The following is a 20,560-nucleotide window of genomic DNA, read 5'->3' as shown; positions in this document are numbered from 1 at the left end:
TCGTGTTTATTTAGACAAAACCAGATGATTGGACCCCCTACGCCGGCCCTAAACAAGGCTGCTTAAAAAGATTTGCGGACTGCCTTCAAAGATCCCCTCCGACACTGCGCCGCCTCGCACAGCCTTCTGGGTAAACGACTGCTCCGTTACAGTGAAAACACGGCTAAACGAAGAGCAAGCCGTCTCGCAGAGGTGATTGTGTCATACATCTTCCGCGGGCTGTTGTGCAAAACTTTCCCTCTGGGCTATATCACTTTTCTAAATAAAAAAGTCATGTTTGTCAGCGGGCCAAGCGAGCCCATATGCTATGACTGACTCCCTAGTTAGTGTTTTGCTTGGAGGAGAACCTCTGACAGCGAGAGGAATATCTACCGTATAGCTGCGCTCACGGCCAAGGAGGAAAGTGGAGGGAGCTGCGGACAGGCCACACAATTGCAACGCAATCATCATTTTTTTTGCAAAAAGACAGAGGAGGAGAAGAAAGGGGTCGTTGTTAACAAGCGAGAGAGAGAGAGAGAGAGAGAGAAGTTGGAGCGCTCGGGATAATTAGGTGGGAATCGAAGGGTGGGCCAAAGTTGCGATGTAATCAAGCCAGTGGACCCAGAAGCGTTTTGACACGTCAGGTTTTTTTTGGGGGGGGGGTTTTCAGCATCTCATCTTGCCATAGTGACTGCTGCTTTTCATGTGGCGATGTGGGATGTACAGCACAGTGCGTTTGTGCAGACTGGAGCTATCTATACTGTCCTTGTCTTCAACTGTTGCCAAGGAGAGTCTAGCTAGCCGAAAACTAGCACACTAATCAAAGCCATATGACCGGCTCAAAGTAAAGTCTGTGTGGAGTGAACAGATGCTAAGTGTCCCTTGCTTTGCTTCAAACACCATACAAAGTCTAGCACTCCCCCACTCTCTCTCTCTCTCTCTCTCTCTCTCTGTCTCTCTCTCTGTCTCACTCTCTCTCACACACACACACACATATATATACACTGTCTCCACTTTGATCAGAGAATAGCTCATGAATCAGGTTTAGGCTCAGTTTATTATTTCATTACGCTCGAGGGAATGTGGCAGTGTGGCCTCTCTTTTTTTCTAGCAAGACTATGAGGCTGTGGGATCAAATGGCCTGTAAGATGAATGTCACAAGTTGGATGTGGTGTTTCAGTCGCTCTGGCAGCAATCGCTCCCTCAAAACTGCCCTGCAAAGGCCGTCCAGATTCACACGGATCTCCACATCAAACCCTGCGCGCCCAACAACAGATGAGGTGATAGAAATAATACCAGGAATGGAGGGAAACATCTCAGTCTAAACTCTCTTTCTCTCTGTCTGTCGCTTTCCCTGGTGGAGAGAGAGAGAGAGAGAGAGAGAGAGAGAGAGAGAGAGAGAGAGAGGGGCAGGCATTCCTCTCTCAATTTCCCCAAATAAACAGTGGGCAGATGAAAAGTGGGAACATAAACAGGCTGGGCCTTGCGGAGAGCCTAGGATGCGCTCCCCTCACTCTGAAAATGAGCCTCTCAAGTCTGAAACAATATTTTGTGAGAGAGCTGACTCGACATGAAGTGAATCGGTCAGCAGCACTGAGAACATAGTACAGATGGTTGTGTCTTGTTATATCATATCCTCCTCTCTGCAGACACTCTACTTTTTAACCAAAAGGTATGCATGCTCCACGCTTTGTGACGCATATATTAAAGGGATTCTTACATATTTAAAACCTCATTTGTTTGGTCATATGGTGTAAATCCAAAGACCTGAGAGACCCAACTGATGGTGGTATGTGTGCCAGTAGCCGATGCCAACTACAAATACATGACCGCAGTTGATATGAACCATTAGATTCTGGTATCTCCCTTTGAGATGCCAGACATGAATTATAAACAGGGTTACATGATAAAAGCAGGCATGCAGGAACTTGCAGGATCCTGCAAAGTAGACATACATTTATCAAACTATCCCATCATCTATCATTTCTACTGTTCTGCAGAGGCACCACAGATTTGAATATAGATCATTTTGTCATAAATATGAATCTTGTGAATGTGTACATTACTGTACTTGTGATACAATAGGCTACTACTAATGAAAAATCACTATAATATTCCTATAGGGACTTATAGTGTACAGTTTATAGTGGTACTCAGCAATGAGTTTATAGTGACCTTATCATACTTTATGATATTCTTTATCTCTTTTGGTATCCATCTGATTCCTATAGGATATTATATAGTTTATATAGAGTTTTGGTATCACTACAATATTCCTGTAATATTATTATAGGCTAGGCTACTTACAGTATGTTTGTGGTGCTCAATAGTGAGCTTATAATGATCTTATCATACTTGAAGGTATTCTTTATCTCCTTTGGTATCCCTATCATTCCTGTAGGATATTATATAGAGTTTACAGTTTTATCATCTAAACTTTATTATAGGAATACTTAGTTATTTTTTGTAAGGGAGAACCTGCCAATCTTTGCTGCCATTCCTGGTTGTGTTTAGTTGCTCCCCCAGCCGGTGGAGGGCACAATGCCACCCTTCACTTCTGTACCTGAGCCTGTCGGCCACATCATCCCCTCATCAGGCTGCACACTGTCCTGTGATCAGCCAATGAGGGGATCCCAGACATATTACACAATTAAAGTCGCATAATGTCTTAAAATAAGTAACCCCACTTAAAAGACCGCCCCTAAGAAAAAGAGCTACAGTAATTCTATGATAAATGTTATAAGGATACTATACAAAAATCACAACAAAACAGTAAGTCCCTAGAGGAATATTAAAGGAATAGTATGATACCATAAGAGATTAAAAGTACCATAAAATACTACAAAGTGGGATAAACTCGCTATAAACTCACTATCAAGCACCACACTCACACTGAGTCCCTGCAGGAGGATTATAGGAGAAATGAGCCAACAAAAGTGGAGGATAGCACACAGCGCTCCATGCCAGCATCATGTCATGACCATTTTCTTCATGAGTTGTGCATAAAAAGGAGAAATTCACGTTGGGATCTCTTTCCTACCTTCCCTGTAGCGAAATCCACTCCGTTTCCTCCTTGCAGAAGTGTCCGGTGTGTGTGTGTCCCGTGCAGCTCGTCCTCTGTCGGCAGTCCGTCCTCAGCAGCGGTCTGCAGGCTGGAGGAGCGGAGAGGAGGCGGCGGGTGACTGAGGAGATTCAACTTCTTCTCCCCGGACCCAGGAGTTGCACCACTGTCAAGACACCTCCAATTAAACACGAGCACACTTCCGGTTACAACCTTCAAAATAAAATCCTTATTTGCAAAGTTGCAATTTAGGCGTGTAGGCGGAGTCGTCATTTTGTATGCCATACTTTAACATCTGGTGTGTAGGCTAGTCCAAGATCCTAATGGAAAATGTGAACAGGGTTTAAAAAAAAAAAAAAAAAAAAAAAACGGAAACGGAAACGGATTTCCATGAGATATAGGACTAGGCCAAGTTTTGTTCCATGGATTAGAGGACATCCACCTGCATCACCTTTGTGAATTTTTTATCTTTATATGGCTAGTTTTAAAATCTGTTGTTGCTAACCAAATGCTAATGATTGGGGAAAGCGGACTACAATAGCAGCGATGAGACACTTCCTTTGGTTTATACTTGTTTTTCAATGCTAGAGTTCAATCTTTGGACTGCATGATACATTCAAATTATTATGATTTTCAGTGTATTTTATTGAACAGTTATATTTGTTATTGTTCATATATATTTAGTTTATCATGTCAGACTGTCAGATAGCTAGCTGATTGTTGCAGTCTTCTTTCTCGTTTAGCATTTCGCTAAGAATATAGAAAGTAATTGAAGGATGAAAATTTAAAAGTTCTCAATGTTTTTTTTATTAATACAAAGTACCAAATTTTGCCTTTATTTGATGGTTGACAGTGGAGAGAGACAGAAAAGATGAAGAGAGAGACATTGCAGTTACAAGGTACAACATGCTTCAGCCAACTGAGCCACCAGGGCATCCAGAAACTCACATCATCAAAAAAATCCAAGGAAAAAGATGTCACAGTAGGACACAGTAGGCTACTTAATAGTAACAATATTTGTCAAGTGATCTCTGGGGAGTGCAGTGCAAAAACACCACAGCAATGATCGCTAAGCACCAAACATGCAGTTAAAATTAGAAAAAACATGAATCTCACAGATTACCACTTTAAGAAGGAATGTGCAGTAAATTAAAAAAATGAAAATATTTTTTTTTTCCCTACCAATCCTTTTCACACCATATAGTCATGGCCAAAAAGGCATATGCAAGATGTAATGTGTACATATGGCTGTCCCACTTGAAATAAATCAATTTAAACCCATAGATGTGGTGTAATTGTTCCTTAAGGCTGTAGAATTGGAGCTCAGTACCTCAAGTCAGCCAGCCACCACTGAAAATAATGCCCTGTGCAAACACAATACATATACCAGACAACTTGGACGCATCATGTCTACCGCCTTGAGGAAGTCAATTTTACTGTTTGTCATTCTGTACACCCGATATTTAGGTATTCTTTTTCCCCCCCCAAAAATGACAACGTTTAGACTTTTATTTTGAAGGCAAAATCTCTTAATTTCCGGTATTACTTCGGCAATCTTTGGCTGACTTGATGGAACAGGATCCCGCAGCTGTTGTCGGGGAAGTGGGGAGGGGAGGGGGGGCAGTACTGCTATAATTTGGGTACTGCATGTGGGTGCTCTAACAAAAAGAACTATAGTAATCTTATAATAAAGTTTATTACATATATCACATCAAAAGTAGAAGTCCCTACAGGAACATTAATGATGACAATGATGACATAGGAGATAAAAACAAAGTGCGTTAAGGTCACTATAAACTCACTACTGAGTGCCACAGACACACACATTAAGTCCCTATGAGGAATATTAAAGAAAGTGATATCATAGGAGGTAAAAAAAAACAACAAATCTTACAAATGATGATAAGGTTGCTATAAACCATCACAGTGACACTATAGGAATATTATAGTTCATTTTATTTTTATGTTATGGTGATGTGCTATCTTGTGTCTATCCAGAGCACACATTCCTAGCAACCTGAAATAAACTATTGAATCTTACATCTTGAATGTTGAGTCTATCAGTCCTTTATATTTGGAAACGGGCGTCACAAGCATCCTGCATTTTGCAGATGGAAGGATCTTGGTTTGGTTTGTAAAGGGTCTCTCAGGATTTTGGAGAGTGCTGGTTTTGTTGAATGACTCAGTAAAATCTAGTCAAAATGTGAGCTGCATTATCAGTGATCAGAGATGTTTCCATGCCACTAGACTACAGTTGAATTGTGAGACTAGATTAGAGTCAATGTGCCTGTGTGTGTGTGTGTGTGTGTGTGTGTGTGTGTGTGTGTGTGTGTGGGTATACGTGTGTGTGCATCAGTCACAGCCAACCAACAGCTTTTTCCTGCACCTTTAGCACTCAGATCAGCAGATACCTTCGTCTCTGAAGTTACAACATTGCTCCTCTATGAGCTGAAGCAGAGAAACGTAAGTACATCTAAGATTTTGTAGTGCATCTAATAAAACAGAAGACATGCTTGATATTAGTAGATTTGCTTAACTCTTAACATCATATACTAAACAGGATGTCGTATGTGATGATACGGGAAAATTGTCTGTTGCAAATTAGGTCTGTCTCCAGCCTATGACCCAAAAACTTATAGTACAACTCTATATTCTGGATTCTCACACAAAGAGGGCGATTTGTTCAGTTGAACTGGTTAATCGTCTACTTTCCTCTCCCAACTGCCACATGCATGATGGGCCTACACATGGTTTGGTTTACAAGTGCGTCAATTTGGTCATTTTAAAGGCCGCCACTCAACCCATGCTTTAACATTTCATCTTAGTAAATTAAGAGTAAATGTGAACACCCACAGCCTCCAGGGCCAAATTAGAACTCCACCAGAGAGTTTTATTTTATTTTATATGACTCACTGTCGTGGAGATTTTCATCTGAATTCAGTTTGTGAATAGAATTTTGTGATATTTATACTCTCACTGATCTGTTTAATCTCAACAACAGTCTCAAGAATGTCCATTTAAAAATGAGGTTTTGTGTTTCCATTAGCTGGAACAAAGACTGAGTGTGTCCGCCACAGTGAGGCCGTGGCATTGTTGCTGTGGCTTCAAAAGTAGAGATTACATTTATATAAATAGCTGCTTTCATTGTGCCTTGGAATAGAAAACCAAAAATGGGTAGGTTTTTGACACACCCAAGAGGTCTATGTGTGTCATTTATCGCTTGTAACTTTTCTTAAAATTACTGGATGTATTTTAGTCCTCGACTGAGGCATATCTGCAAAATGTTCAAGCCGCAGCCAGACAATACTGGCCTGGACAGGAGAATAAGGATTTCATGTAACAAATGTTTGTGTTGGTTTATGGCTCTGACTGTTAAGGTTGAGTCCAGAATACTTTAACATTGAAGTTTATTTCAGTGGATTGACAGGGACTTTATTTAAGGACGAAGATTAAACCGTGTTTGCAAATTCATTACAATCATTGCAATTGTACACAGCAGCAGCAGAGGCTGTTAGTCGTGTTATTCTAGGTACGCTCAGGGTTTATGGCATTTAAAATGCAAATGAAAACGCCCACTTTTGAACTTAACTGTTGTGGGTCAATCTGAAATTCAGATTGAATTCTCAACAAGTTGATTTTAGTTGGGAGGAACACAAATTATGAATAAGAACAAATTAAGATATACAGGCTGTTAAATAAACAGTTTCCATCGATACAGGAAATGGTATTTGAGGTTGAGACAGTTTAGGTCCCTAATCTGATATACAGATGGCCACTTAAAACCTTGCACCTCTTTAGTAATTGTTATTAAATCAACACTCACACAATAGGACCTTGCCCTAGTTAAGTGCTAATTTTGTCATCATAGCCTACATGAATTTACACCAACACGTTATTTGAGAAAGCCCCTGCAAATGCCTACAAAGTGGGTTTTTCACAAAGACCAATTTGGGGCAAAAGTCATTAAATGTGGGCCGTGCATGAGCAGACATAAGAAGGACACAATATATCTTGGTAGATGCCTACACAGTCCCAAAGCATTCGAAAGACAACATTTCAGCCACACAAACATGTTGATGTATGTATCTAGGAATGTTTTGATTAACATAACCCAGGCGGCATTCTCCTGATAAAGTTTAGCACAGCCAAAATAACCATCACCTAAAATAACTGAGCTAAGTAGTTATCACTGGAATGTTCTTGAATTGATGTCAATTGCATAATCAACAGAGAACACAGGTTATGTTAAACAGTAGAGCCGCTGTAGTTAGAAACGCTGTTTGATTCCCAGTAACAAACAGTGTCCATTCCCGCTTAAGTGTCTTTGAGCAATATCATTTGCACATGACCGACCTCATGCTGTGATCTCTCTGGTGTTTGATTCAAAAGAATAAAAAATCATAATGTCTCTGCGCCGTATAGTTGCTTAAAAGAGAAAAACGAAATTCCGAATCTGTACGCTGTGTTAATCACTCAGACTGATACGGACTAGTCAATATATCTATGTACACAATGCAAATATTTGATCCTATGCCACTCTGACTGTAGTTAACATTAGCTGCTTGGGTTGAGAATTACTGAGATGTATGAATCTCATGTCACAGTGAACAGGAATAGTATTCTTCTTTTCACCCCTGTTTCAGCCGAGCTTCATCACGTTAAAATCCAAAATTAGGCTATTAATATAGTTTTTTCAAGTATGTGTTACAACTACTGTGAGTCATGTCTGAGCTGTTCTGTCAGCTGTAAGTAGCTCTTGTTCTAAAGAGCAATCAAAGAGATTTCACAGCTCATCGTCTTTGGGTGCTCAAGAGGAAGGGACGGTTTGGTTTCACTTGCTTCCGCTTGCTTGAGAAAAGCTATATATAATGTAAGAGGTTTACTGCTAATAGCTGTGCTCTACCTGTCACTACCAATATTGGGCTGGTTGCTCTGAAAATGTACAGGTAGCTGACAAATGAAATGAAAAACCAAAAGAAAAGTGACTTCATAGTGCTTTGGGCCACTTCAAGCCGCCACAGCAGCTTCAAAGCATCTTGGTATAGATTCTACAAGAGTCTGGAGTTCTTAAGGAGGGACGCAACACTATTCTTCGATAAGTTGATTTCATAAGATGATAGTGGAAAACCCCGTCTCAGGCGCGTTTCCAGAATCCATGGCTCAAACTAGGCTGAGATCTGGTGATGACGAAGGCCATGGTGTAGAGTTTACGTCGTTTTCACGCTCTTCAAACCGTTCAGCGACCGCTCGCCCTGTGGAAGCGGGCACTGATATCCTGGAACATTCAACTCTCTTCAGGATAGAAATGCTTGACCGCTCACAGTTGCTTTGTATTTAATTGCATTCCCCTCGCCCTATGAGGGGTTCGGAGGCCCTAAATCATGCCAGGAAAATGTACTCGACTCTTCACTGTGGGAAACAACACTCGGGCCCGTCGACATGCACTCCTCCACTTGTAGAGAACAGGGTGAACGATGACTCATACGACTTTCTTTCCACTGCTCAGTAAACCGCTACCTGCGTACTTAATTCGCAAAAGTATATTTTTATGCGTAATAAAGGATTTATGCACTGTATGCACTCTCTGTGAAGGATCAGCCCTCTGAGGCTCTTGGTGCATACCATCCCAGGCTTAGTATTGAATTGAATCGAAGGATATCGCAGAGCCACGACATTATGGGTTCAAAGCTCCTGACCTTTGTCACATGGCTCTCCCTTCTTTTCTGTCCCTGTCCATGATGTACTGGTAAAGCAGAAAAGCCTTAGAAATGATATTCAAAGAAAAAAAAAACTGCACTGAGCCAAGACTGGGCAGCTGGCATTGCTGAAATGGTGTTAATGTCTTGTAGGGAAACTGTCATTAGTTTGGTATGAACTGTAGTTAATGTAATAAATTCTAGCAGTAGGGCTAATACATTTCTCACGATGTGTTAGAGGGGTCGCAATTAAATATCACTTTCTCTTTCAGTTTATGTCATCAAGTACCGTCTGGGGCTGTATATGATTTGGAGTAGATTAATCTGCTTCCCATGAATCTGTAATAGATGGTAAAGTAGAGAATCAATGATCTACAATTATTTTTATTCTCTCTGCTGAAGTAGATCTTAGTACAAGTTTGCTAATCTTGTCAGAAAAATCCCTGCAATAGTGGACAATTAGGGAGGTCAAATGCAAGATGTTATGTTCAACTTTAATGCCCATGTGGTGACACATTTATGGTTTTGTTGATATCTTGGCCATTCAAACTTGAGAATGAAAAATTACAAACATCCCTCTATCAACAATTTTTAATGTATTCTACTTGATAGATTATGTTATTATATTTATTATATTAGTACATCTGAATTACAGACACAGACGTGATACAAAAACAATTTGCCTAATTTATGCATAACATAGTATAACTTGAAAGGTTGCGTACTTTACACACATCATATCATTCTAATATCAACAAAAATCCTAAAACTATCCTAAAACTGGGCTTTACATTACCTAATGCAGAGGCTGTTCATTTATTTAGCCAAGAACAGAAATTAGGGATGGGAGGATATATTGAAATTCAATATATCGCAATACAAAAATGTGACAATATGCATCATGGGGCAGAAAAATGAATCTCAGTATTAGCTACATTTTATTCTGCTGTGGTAATCACAAATGAGATGGCTTGACCATCACAATTTCACAAGCTCTCCATCCAAATTATATTATTTGCATTTTGCAATCACATTTTTTAAATTGTTGTTTACATTCTAGAAAGCCAATGATATTGCTAGAAAGGATTGTTCAGAAATAAACATAATTCTGCACAGTCATACTTTGTTGTCATTGAACTTTTATTTATTACATCATATCGTGGTTGTATCAAATCCTGAATCCCATATCGCGTGTCGAGTGAGATAAGCATATCGTCCCATCCCTAAACCAAATAGAGTAAATGTAGTCTCACTGCGAGGTCCATGCTCACTGACATATATCCCAGAAACACGGCTGCAAACAGCTTTCTAACACTGACACAATTAAAGCCTTGGCCCTACTGTATCATAGCTGGTCCGTAGCACCGCTGTACCGTACAGTGTGTCCTGCTGTGATGTGTGAGGTCTGTCTGCCTTTGGTGTGGTGAGATGGGGTTCCAGACCCTCAGGCCATGTCTTCATGACTTGTGGCATCTTGCTGTCTGTCTGTGTGACTCCCCACTGTGGATGTGGGCAGCATCACACGCGTGTAGCCAGGAAGCTGAGGTTTTTACGCTTTAAATTATTTCCCATCATAGATGATTTTACATCTGAGGTGAGAAATAAAAAAACCTACATGACCCCAAAATGGCATGTATTTACCTGAATTCCTAATCTTAATATCAAATAGTATATTTCATTGAGCAGAAATAGCCCTTCTGTTCCCATGGTAACCGGAAACTGATCAGAAATCTAACAGCAAGACAAAGGCAAGGTTGGCAGGATGACTGATTAGTTCTAAACACACTGGAAAAAATTGGTGTCCATTTTCCAATGTCGGCTGTTAATTAGATTGATGTTGAAGAACATCTGAAGGTCATCCACACGGCCTACAATCTAGCTAATCGCTGATATTTTTCCACTTCATTCTCAGCTTCCTCATTTGCATTCATAGACTTTCTGTCTCATCACATTCTCATAGTTCGATACAATTATTTTAAAATCTCTTCTGGCCCTACTGAGAGTTCTCTTCCAGACTCCACACAATGAATGATCTCAGCTGTGCATGTTGTAAGCTGAAGAGTGCTTAAAAGTTATGATGAATGTCTATTTCTGTTTTGACCTCTAACGGGCATTTTCCACTTGTTATCACGCAAACGCCTCACACTGTAGACACAGACTCCTTGATTCCAATTTGACCTTCATGCCATCTCTCCATCTCAGACATCTCTACCAAAGTCTCACGTCATACTCCTTACGGCCACATCTACCTGCTTTAAAGATATAGTAGGATAAATTCTCCTAATCCAAAGGAAAACTAACATACTAACATACATACAAGCAGAGGGAATAATCTAGAACCAAAAAGCACCTGTTCAACGGAAGAGTGAGATGTTGGAGAAAGGAGGGTGCGAGGGCGGAGCGCGACTTCCTGTTGTGGCTTTGAGAAACACCAGTCTGTTTTTCTGCAAGCACACAGTCTCAAAGTGTGGGTGCTTGCTAAATACTTAATCCACACATATGGCACCGCACATCACGCTCTCTAAAAAGCTGTGACAGTCCTGTTAGCTGAACACACTGTTCTGTGCCCTCATAGTTGGGAGAAGACGAGGAGGTGAGCTTCTCGGGACGATGCATTTTTACTTATCTAAGTTTTATTGTATGCCGCATTGTAAGTTTTCACATCGTATTCTGGTAAATGCTTTGTAATTTGGTCGACAAGACATGACGCTGAATTTCTAAGGTGCTTCTGCTTTATATGGCAATCAGTGGAGAGTGACAGGACAGTGGGGGGTTGACAGCAAAAGGTCAAAGGTCATGGGTTGGATTCAAATCTATGTTGTGAGTGTACTGTTTACACCTTAGCCCACTGAACCAACAGCATTCCTCTAATTTTTATGTCAAACTTTCAACCTCATTTAAATGCTATTTCTATTTCTGCCTGTATCCACCTTTAGGTCAATTTCATCAAGAATCCTTCATAATTTTCCAATCCCATCCACCAAACGACCGCCTACATCAGACAGGACTCCAAGCCGAAGCCCAGCTTGACTCTCCCACATCTCGCCATGTCTGTTGACCCTGCGGCCGAGCTGCCGTTCTTCTACGGCAGCATCAGCCGCTCGGACGCCGAGGAGCAGCTGAAGCTGGCCGGGATGGCCGACGGGCTCTTCCTGCTGCGACAGTGTCTCCGCAACCTCGGGGGCTACGTCCTGTCCATAGTGTGGAACCTGGAGTTCCACCACTACCCCATCGAGAAACAGCTCAACGCGACCTTCTGCATCACAGGGGGCAAGCCCCACTGCGGGCCGGCGGAGCTGTGCGAGTTTTACAGCAAGGACCCCGACGGGCTGGTGTGCACCCTGAGGAAGCCCTGCCTGCGCTCCCCGGACACTCCCATACGAGCCGGGGTGTTCGACAGCCTGAGGCAAAACATGCTGAGGGAGTATGTGAAACAGACCTGGAACCTGGAGGTGAGGCTCTGCTGAGGGAGAGAGAGAGAGAGAGAGAGAGAGAGAGAGAGGGAGAGAGAGGGAGAGAGAGAGAGAGAGAGAATGAGAGAGAGAGAGAGAGAGAGAGAGAGAGAGAGAGAGAGAGAACTGCCTGTGGTATACTGTAGAAAAGCTATCTTCAACCGTTTCAGCCCCCAGTCTCTAAAAATGGATTCCTACTGTAATGGGAATGTGCAGGGAGTGAGAGCAGTCGGGTTATGCTTCCCTGCTGATTACTGGAGTGTTTTGCCATGAAAATGGGGGAAAAATAAACTTGTTTGGTGTGTTACCAGTCAGCCAACAAACCAACAAACTTAGTTATTCAGTTAGGGGTTATGGCTCACTGCAGTGCCAGTCCAGTCCAGAAATGAATACTTCTAACATCCAGCGTACATAAGCTGTTTCTCCTGCTGCCCCAGTCAGCCAGCCACACACTGAGGGCAGCAGCCTTTTATCTCTGGTGGGCTCCAGCTAACCAGCTAAACCAGCTCCAGGTGTGTGTGGCCTCAGGTCGGCCCGCCTGTGGCTCCCAGCAGGCACCAGAAGGAGCCAGCAGGAATGTAGCTGCCCTCCTCCACAACATCCCCCAGTCCCTTTGTACCCACTTGTGACCCCCTGATGTGGGTGAGCAAGCATAAGAATGGTGAACTATGACTGTTTAACTGTGACGCGTTTCCTATTCAGGCAACTTCGTTAAATTAATCACTAGAACATGTTCAGAGGCTGAAGATTTCACAAGGAAAAAATCTTTTATAATATAGTTACAAACATGAAAAAATACATTTGTATGTTTGAAATACACAATACAAATCACCTGTCAATCTGAATGTGTTCATTCTGCAGGTGTCTGTGCGTCTGTCTCATTTCCTGCCTGTCTGTGTTCAGGGAGAAACAAGGAAGGATGTCACGGTCTTCGTCAAGCAATAACCTCATGAAGCAATAAATATGTTGGGAGCTTATTCAGTGTGCAGACATCCTTCCTTGTCTCTCTGTAAGTTGCTGATTTTGTCCTGCACCTGTGCCCATTCCACTTGTTTTACTATGTTCAGGGTGACGCCATGGAGCAGGCCATCATCAGCCAGGCTCCTCAGCTGGAGAGGCTGATTGCCACCACGGCCCACGAGAAGATGCCTTGGTACCACAGTAAAATCACACGGCAGGAGGGTGAGAGGAGGCTTTACTCGGGAGCGCAACCAGACGGCAAGTTCCTGTGAGTGATTCAGGGTTTTATTGTCACATCTGTGCCTGCTGTGGAAAAACTTAATAGAGATTTTCCTCATGTCAAAGCTGTTGATAAACTTTTTTTTTCATTTCTCAGAGTGAGAGACAGAGAGGTGTCTGGTACATTTGCCCTCTCCATGATGTACGGGAAAACAGTGTACCACTATCAGATCCTCCATGACAAATCGGGGAAATACTCCATGCCAGAGGGAACAAAGTTTGACACTGTGTGGCAGGTAGGCCCTCCCTGTAGATGCAGAGACACCTACCAATTCAAGGCGACTTCTTCATAGGTTTTTTTTTTAATGAGTCGCTGCACTTACTGAGTTGGAGTAGTCTATTTTTTCTTTTTTTGTCATTATCTGTCAATGCAGCAGCAGTTGAGAGGGAGTGTCCATGTCTGAATCAACATTTAACACTGTAACACTGATCTCACACTTTGTCATGCACTAGTTGCTCATCAGATGTTTTGCATGAAATGAAAGTTAACCGATACTGAGATACTCTTTCAAGTTTCATGTGACAGATACACACTTTCCTTACTTCCATCTCTCTCTCTCTCTCTCTCTCTCTCTCTCTCTCTCTCTCTCTCTCTCTCTCTCTCTCTCTCTCTCTCTCTCTCTCTCTCTCTCTCTCTCTCTCTCTCTCTCCCCCAGCTGGTTGAGTACCTCAAGATGAAACCTGATGGCCTGGTGACTGTTCTCGGGGAAGCGTGTGTCAACAGCAAAGCCGCTGCCCGTACTGAAAATTATATCATTTCATTTTCTCACATCGCATCATTATTATGTCATTGCTAACACAAACCACTGCGTCTTTCATTCATGCGTGTTGTCCATCTGTAACATGTGGGCCTACTTAGCACGTTCAACTTTGTTAATCAGAACATTTAGTTGCTGAAATGGTTCATAAACTCTCATTTGTCTCATCGCTTTTCAGAGACACCTGTTGTTCCGTCAGGAGTAAGTATTGACAACATCCTTTATTGTTCAATTTCAGCATATTTTATATTCTCTGAGATTCATTTGAATGTCATTCTTTCAGAGGCGGCCCCGTGCAAATGGATACACACCGCCCCCTGGAGGTCAGTTGCCTAATGTACAACAGTTTATACCTCTAAAACCATTTTACAAATGCACCAAGATCATTTTATAATGGCAACAACAAAACGCACATAATTAGTTGCTCTGTTGTCTTACATACCCTGGCTCCAAAATAAGCCAACTTGTGAGATGGTAATAACTATAATAAATGTAGTTTTTACAGCCCTTTTCAAAAACAAAAACCTTTGCCATAAATTAAAAAAAGAAACTCAGTTGAGTGATTAGAAAAGCACCGGTTGCTAAAAGTACGTTTTTAAAAGAGTCATAGATTCATACAGAATAGCCTACTGCCTAACAAATAGTATGCAGTAGACGCATAAAACCGGTCAACATATCAATACACATACAGCCCCTTCACTCCAAGTGCACTAGAAATGCCTTGTAAGCATGCAGCATGTCTTATGAGCTTTTGGACACACTCAGGATATTGATTTCTCTAAACATTAGCTTGACCTTGACCTTTCAGCTATTGCAAGCGCCTCGAAACCCGCCAACCCCGTGCCTACAGACCGTGAGGTTCTGCCCATGGACTGCACTGGGTTCAACCCTTACCATAACCCCAATGATGTGAAGAGGTTTAACATCCAGAGGACTCAGCTGCTGGTTGACGAGGTGGAGCTGGGCTCTGGGAACTTTGGCTGCGTCAGGAAGGGAGTCCTCAAAACTGACTCGTGAGCGCTGGGTCTTTTCTATTCACTGTTTGCAAGACACAGACACATTGTAACACAACAAATAGTGTGTGAGCTATATGATGATGGGGATCACATCTTAAAAACAACTCCCACTTCAAGTAACTGCCACTCACAAACAACACAACATAGTAAATGTGTGTATTTGTACAATAACTCATATTTACATGAGCAAGCATGGTGGACCCCCCAGAAATGAACAGATAGCTCTGTTCTGAAAAATAGGAAGAGGATTAGGGCCACATATGAACAATTTTCTGACATTAATCTCAGAATTCTGAGAATTCTAACTTTTTTTCTCAAAATTCTGAGAAAAAAAGTTCTCCAGATTTATTCAGAATCACAGAATTCAGACTTTAAACTCAGAATTCTACGATTCTGACTTTCTTCTCAGAATTCTGACTTCATTCTCAGAACTCAACTCAAATATGTGGCCCTAATCCTCTTCCTCTTCCTCTGTTACAAGTTGTATACGCTTGAAATCCACCAGTGGCATAAACTGAGACAGGACATACTGTAGGTATGGCCTCTACAACTGTATGTGTGTGTGTGTGTGTTATCTTAGACGTCTACTCAATACTGATCCCAGTGCTCTTCCAGCTGAGTCGGCAAGTGCACATAGGCTTCTATCTGTAAAGGCCAGACGCTGATCCAAAATAATATATGTTTTCTCTCAGGGGCCAGATAGATGTGGCCATCAAAGTGCTGAAGAGTGAGAATGAGAAGCTGGTGAAGGAGGAGATGATGAGAGAGGCGGAGATCATGCACCAGCTGAGCAACCCCTTCATCGTACGCATGCTGGGCCTGTGCAACGCAGAGAGCCTGATGCTGGTCATGGAGATGGCCTCCGCCGGACCGCTCAACAAATTCCTCTCCTCCAAGAAGTACGTCCAAGTTGCTAGTGAAGTCAATCAGTTAGAGGAGGAATCAAATCCCTCTTGTTAATATGAATTACGGCATGCATCCTCCTTATATTAGGGAAAGTTTTCAAAGAAAAATTTACCTCTCTGCTATTCTTGAGCACAATTGGCCACTGAGTGTGTTATATATAGACAGCCAAAGACTGAAAGACTGTTTTCTTCTAAACTATGTAACAAAGTTAATCTCATTCAAATCTTTGAAACTTCATCTACATTGCACCAGATCATGTGAGAAGAGAAGGAGAGTGCTAATCCTTTCTTCGCTGAAGAAGAGTCCGACCATACTGCGAGTGCATACAGGACATTTTTAGCATGGGTGGCCATCAGGCCCGTTGGCATTGACACTAGCTGACAGGGCATGTTATCTGTATCATGTTGGCAGTTCTAGAGCTGACACAGACACACAGATACACAGATGCACACACATATGTGCAAGGACAAATACTCATGTGCACTTCCTCGCTCACACTTTCCTTTCTGTCGCTCTCCTTTTCCAACCATCTCAACTTAGAAGTCACCTGCCAGCAGAAATATGATCAGCAAGCTCTGTATCTTCTTTTAAGAAACAACGGAATACACGTTTATATAAATTTGCATTTAAGTGATGATTTGCAGTTTTTTATTATTACTTATCTCATCGCTGATTAGTTGTTGATCTGTTTTGTTCCTTTTGCTGTTCTTTGGAGGGAAAGCGGTCAACAATGATTATTATTGTCATCACTATCATTATTGTTATCCCCATAGGGATACTGTGAGTGTGGAGAACATTGTCAACCTGATGCACCAGGTGTCGATGGGAATGAAGTACCTGGAGGAGAGGAACTTTGTGCACAGAGACTTAGCAGCGCGTAACGTCCTGCTGGTCAACCAACAGTTCGCCAAAATCAGTGACTTTGGGCTATCCAAGGCCCTGGGAGCAGATGACAACTACTACAGGGTACATTCTGCAATATAAATGAATCACTGAAGAATGGGGAACAGTGGCTTACAGTGTTGGAAACAGACCAGCATTTAGCTATAATTACTAATAGATACTTTATCTTAAATTGACTACTTTTCTGGGATTGATTGATCTTGCACATTAATTCAATATGCAAGGCACTCTGTCTGTGCAGACTAAAGTAAACACTCAATTGATTTTTTTTTTTCTTTTGTTAATTGACCTACGTCTGGAAGGAATCTAGGTACCAAACGGTAGCAGGAATCCTTGACTCCTGGGAAAAAATATAATACTGGAATACATAATTAGAATACAGCATTAATCGACTCACTGTAGACATTTTTGTTAGGAAAATATTGGCTGCATACAGCACCCTTAAGCCTCTGAATTATTCCCTCTTTCACCTCCTTTTATGTTGGCCCCGATTACTAATAATCAAGTCGGCTGCCTTTGCTGAATCACTGACATGCTGCTTGTTGTCAAACCTCTTGTCTTGCACAGGCTCGTACTGCAGGCAAGTGGCCGCTGAAGTGGTATGCTCCAGAGTGTATAACCCACCGCAAGTTCTCCAGTAAGAGCGACGTCTGGAGTTTTGGTATCACCATGTGGGAGGCCTTTTCCTTTGGAGGAAAACCATACAAGGTACTGTGTGTTTCAGCAGAACAGAATCAATGGCAAAACTCAAACAATATAGATTAGCTTGATCACAGCATTCACACTACTATGAGGATTGTTCCTAATGGTTATATGGAACAGGTCACAGTTCTTTTTCTTCTTTCTGTCCCAACTCCAACCAGAAAATGAAAGGTCCAGATGTGACCCGCTTCATTGAAACTGGGAACCGCATGGAGTGTCCATCAGGATGTCCAGACCGAATGTATGCGCTGATGAAAGAATGCTGGACATTCAAGTGAGAACCTTATTTTCTGAATGGGGTTATATAGTCAGAGTTTAACAAGCACAATGTTTTATATAAAGTACTACTTTCACAACACTGCAGCGCACTGTATGTTTAAGGTCTCGTGACATTGCCACCCATTAACAACAACTTTCAAAATGACTGCTTTGGGCCTTCCTCTCTCTCCAGGCATGAGGAACGTCCAGACTTCAAGAAGGTTGAGGAGTCCATGAGGACTTACCATTACTCCATATCCAGCAAGGCCCAGCCTGAGGGAAACGCAGGCGCTGCTGAGCCTATCGAGTAGACAGAAACAAGGCACATTCTGTCCCAGAGCTGCACAATGCATCCTTTCAAATGGCCATTAAACAACCAAAACAAAGAGCTTCTTATTAACTGCACACTGACCAGCTTCAGCTACAGTACCGTTACAGCTGAACAGGCCTCAGTGACATTAAATGTGCATTTGTAATTTGGTCTTCAATGTGTCAGCCATGCAAGGAGGATCTCTGTCTGTCTTGGTTTGAATGTTAAGTGGAGAAACTGTCGAAATCTACACAATGATGAATGAATTCATTTTATATTCTGATATTTAGGAGTAAAATGGGAGGCCTATGTACATCTGACTGATGTTGTACTTCAGCTCTAATGTGCCACCGGTTATGGGCAGTTTATGTTTGTTTGTGTTTTTTTTAACTAATTAAGTAAAGGTAGAAACAACCTGAAAGAACGGCACTCTGGTAAATATAAAAGTCATTCTTTCAAAATTCCTCTTAAGTTAAAGTAGTGAGGTTACTGATATTATACTGTGTAGGTGGTTTTCTTGTTGTGTTTCTCTGGTTTGCCTTGACACACAAAGTTGGCCAATCAATTTGCTTTGAGATGCTGTGAGCACAAACTATAAAGTTCCTTAAAAATGAAACATTGATGTCAAGCACAACTACATCCTCTGTAAATCTGCAACCCATGAACTCCTTCATACTTAATGTTATTGTCTGATTCTCTATATGACAAGTTCTATACATACAGTCAAAAATAAATAGCAAAGCATCACCTTCATCACTCAATAGCAGTATAATGGTCCCATGGGTCTTCATTCTCCGATCCTTAGATTTACTACAAATTATAACATTGCATGGTAATATTTATGGCTGGTTCTGGTGCTGGTTGACTTGACATGAAGCCTCAGTAAGCTGAGAATGAGAACAATGCACCACACGTGTTAATTACACAAAATCATGTGCTGCATAATGAAAGCCAAGCTAAATAAAAAATGAATCAGTGAAGTGAATCAGACACAGTCAAGAATAATATACTGACAGCACACCGCCTGTGGAATAACGTTTTAATAACTTCTACTTAAATGCTTTCAAAGGGTCTAATGTCAAAATGTTGTAACAAGGGTAGCATAAAGAGCTAATAATAAGTATGAATCTGAAAATACAGGAAATAATATCTTGAAAAATAATCCTGTCCTATAAAGCTCCATGGACAGAGCAAGGCACCAACACTGCCAGGGTCTGGGGTTCAATTCCCACTGAGGCCATGCTACCAATGTCTGCACTTGTGGTACTGTAAGTTACTTTGGATAAAAACATCTACCAAATGACATATGGAAGATATAACTAAGAAACTAACCATATGAATCATAACAGAAAAAGGAGAATTCAGCAGATCTCTAACAGCCTAGATGTGCGATTTAATGGCAACTATTAAATCAACTGCTACAGGAATCCAAGACAAATGTTATTGCAGCCTGCAAAGCAATATAAAGCAGTGCTATAGAAAAAAATCCCTGCTTTGAAAGGTGTGATTGGCTGTAGATCATGAAACATAAACCACACAGAAACACAAGTTGCACTAAAAGTCCAAATTCCAGCCACTCTGACATCTGAAAAGGTTTGGATCATGATCTATCATAAGCCCACAAAGTAATGTGTGGAGAATCTCATGGTATGAAGCCTTACACAAAAATATATAAAAATATCTTCCCAAAATAGGCGGCTTAAATTAATACACTAGCAGAATTCTCTGTATTTTAAAGAGGATTATAGGCATTTAGGATTTTTTATTTTTTATTTTTTTGGTCTGTGAAGCACCTGACTGTTTTGAAAACTTGTGTTATTATTATTATGACAACATTTTATTTCATTTTAACATTTTATTATATTACATTTTATTATTCTAACATTTCCAATAGTTTAAAGAGGTATTGTGTGTTGAAATATATTATGTGAAAAGGTGTTGAATAGGCTAGCGGGCTAAAAGATCTTGAACAATTTAGTAGATTTATATTGATTTATATTGCCTTTGTTTGTCTGTGAAGACTTAATCATAATGGCTTGTGGGTTATCATGAAAGTGTTATAAAATAAATGAGGTTAGCAGGGCTGCTGCCTCCTGCCGCTCGGCTGCTACAGTGACGTATCATCAAAGGAAGTACTTCTAAACTGCGTCAAGCTACACAGAGGCAGTCAGGGCAACACAGGAAGTTATGGGATTTTGCCTTGAAAATAAAAGTACATTTTGTCACTTTTCACTCCGAATCATTGCATTAAATATACATTGAAACCCTATGTACATGATA

General features: G+C 41.3%; 1 protein-coding gene across 5 annotated transcripts; it reads left to right on the top strand.

Moving 5' to 3' along the window:
• Positions 1 to 5,284: 5,284 nt before the first annotated feature.
• On the top strand, positions 5,285 to 20,486 carry zap70 (zeta chain of T cell receptor associated protein kinase 70). 5 transcript variants are annotated; one of them, XM_071545209.1, is made up of 14 exons: positions 5,285 to 5,301; positions 5,433 to 5,503; positions 11,673 to 12,188; positions 13,256 to 13,416; positions 13,525 to 13,663; positions 14,084 to 14,165; positions 14,364 to 14,386; positions 14,469 to 14,508; positions 14,994 to 15,198; positions 15,894 to 16,100; positions 16,881 to 17,073; positions 17,578 to 17,718; positions 17,874 to 17,986; positions 18,164 to 20,486. In XM_071545209.1, the coding sequence occupies exons 3-14, from the start codon at positions 11,784 to 11,786 to the stop codon at positions 18,279 to 18,281; spliced, it is 1,827 nt and encodes a 608-aa protein (XP_071401310.1). In that variant the 5' UTR covers positions 5,285 to 5,301; positions 5,433 to 5,503; positions 11,673 to 11,783; the 3' UTR covers positions 18,282 to 20,486. The 5 variants fall into 5 exon arrangements, with proteins under 5 accessions (XP_071401310.1, XP_071401309.1, XP_071401311.1 ...); XM_071545208.1 differs by lacking the exon at positions 5,285 to 5,301 and having other exon boundaries at positions 5,374 to 5,503; XM_071545210.1 differs by lacking the exons at positions 5,285 to 5,301; positions 5,433 to 5,503 and adding an exon at positions 11,232 to 11,329.
• Positions 20,487 to 20,560: the final 74 nt, after the last annotated feature.

Source organism: Centroberyx affinis, unplaced genomic scaffold (assembly GCF_046629955.1).
Source record: "Centroberyx affinis isolate AG114_WGS23_722 - 3 ecotype Tasmania unplaced genomic scaffold, CSIRO-AGI_Caff_v1 ptg004810l_1, whole genome shotgun sequence".
NCBI lineage: Eukaryota > Metazoa > Chordata > Actinopteri > Beryciformes > Berycidae > Centroberyx > Centroberyx affinis.
Note: the sequence above shows the minus strand (reverse complement) of the source record. Positions and strands in the feature narration are given on the sequence as shown.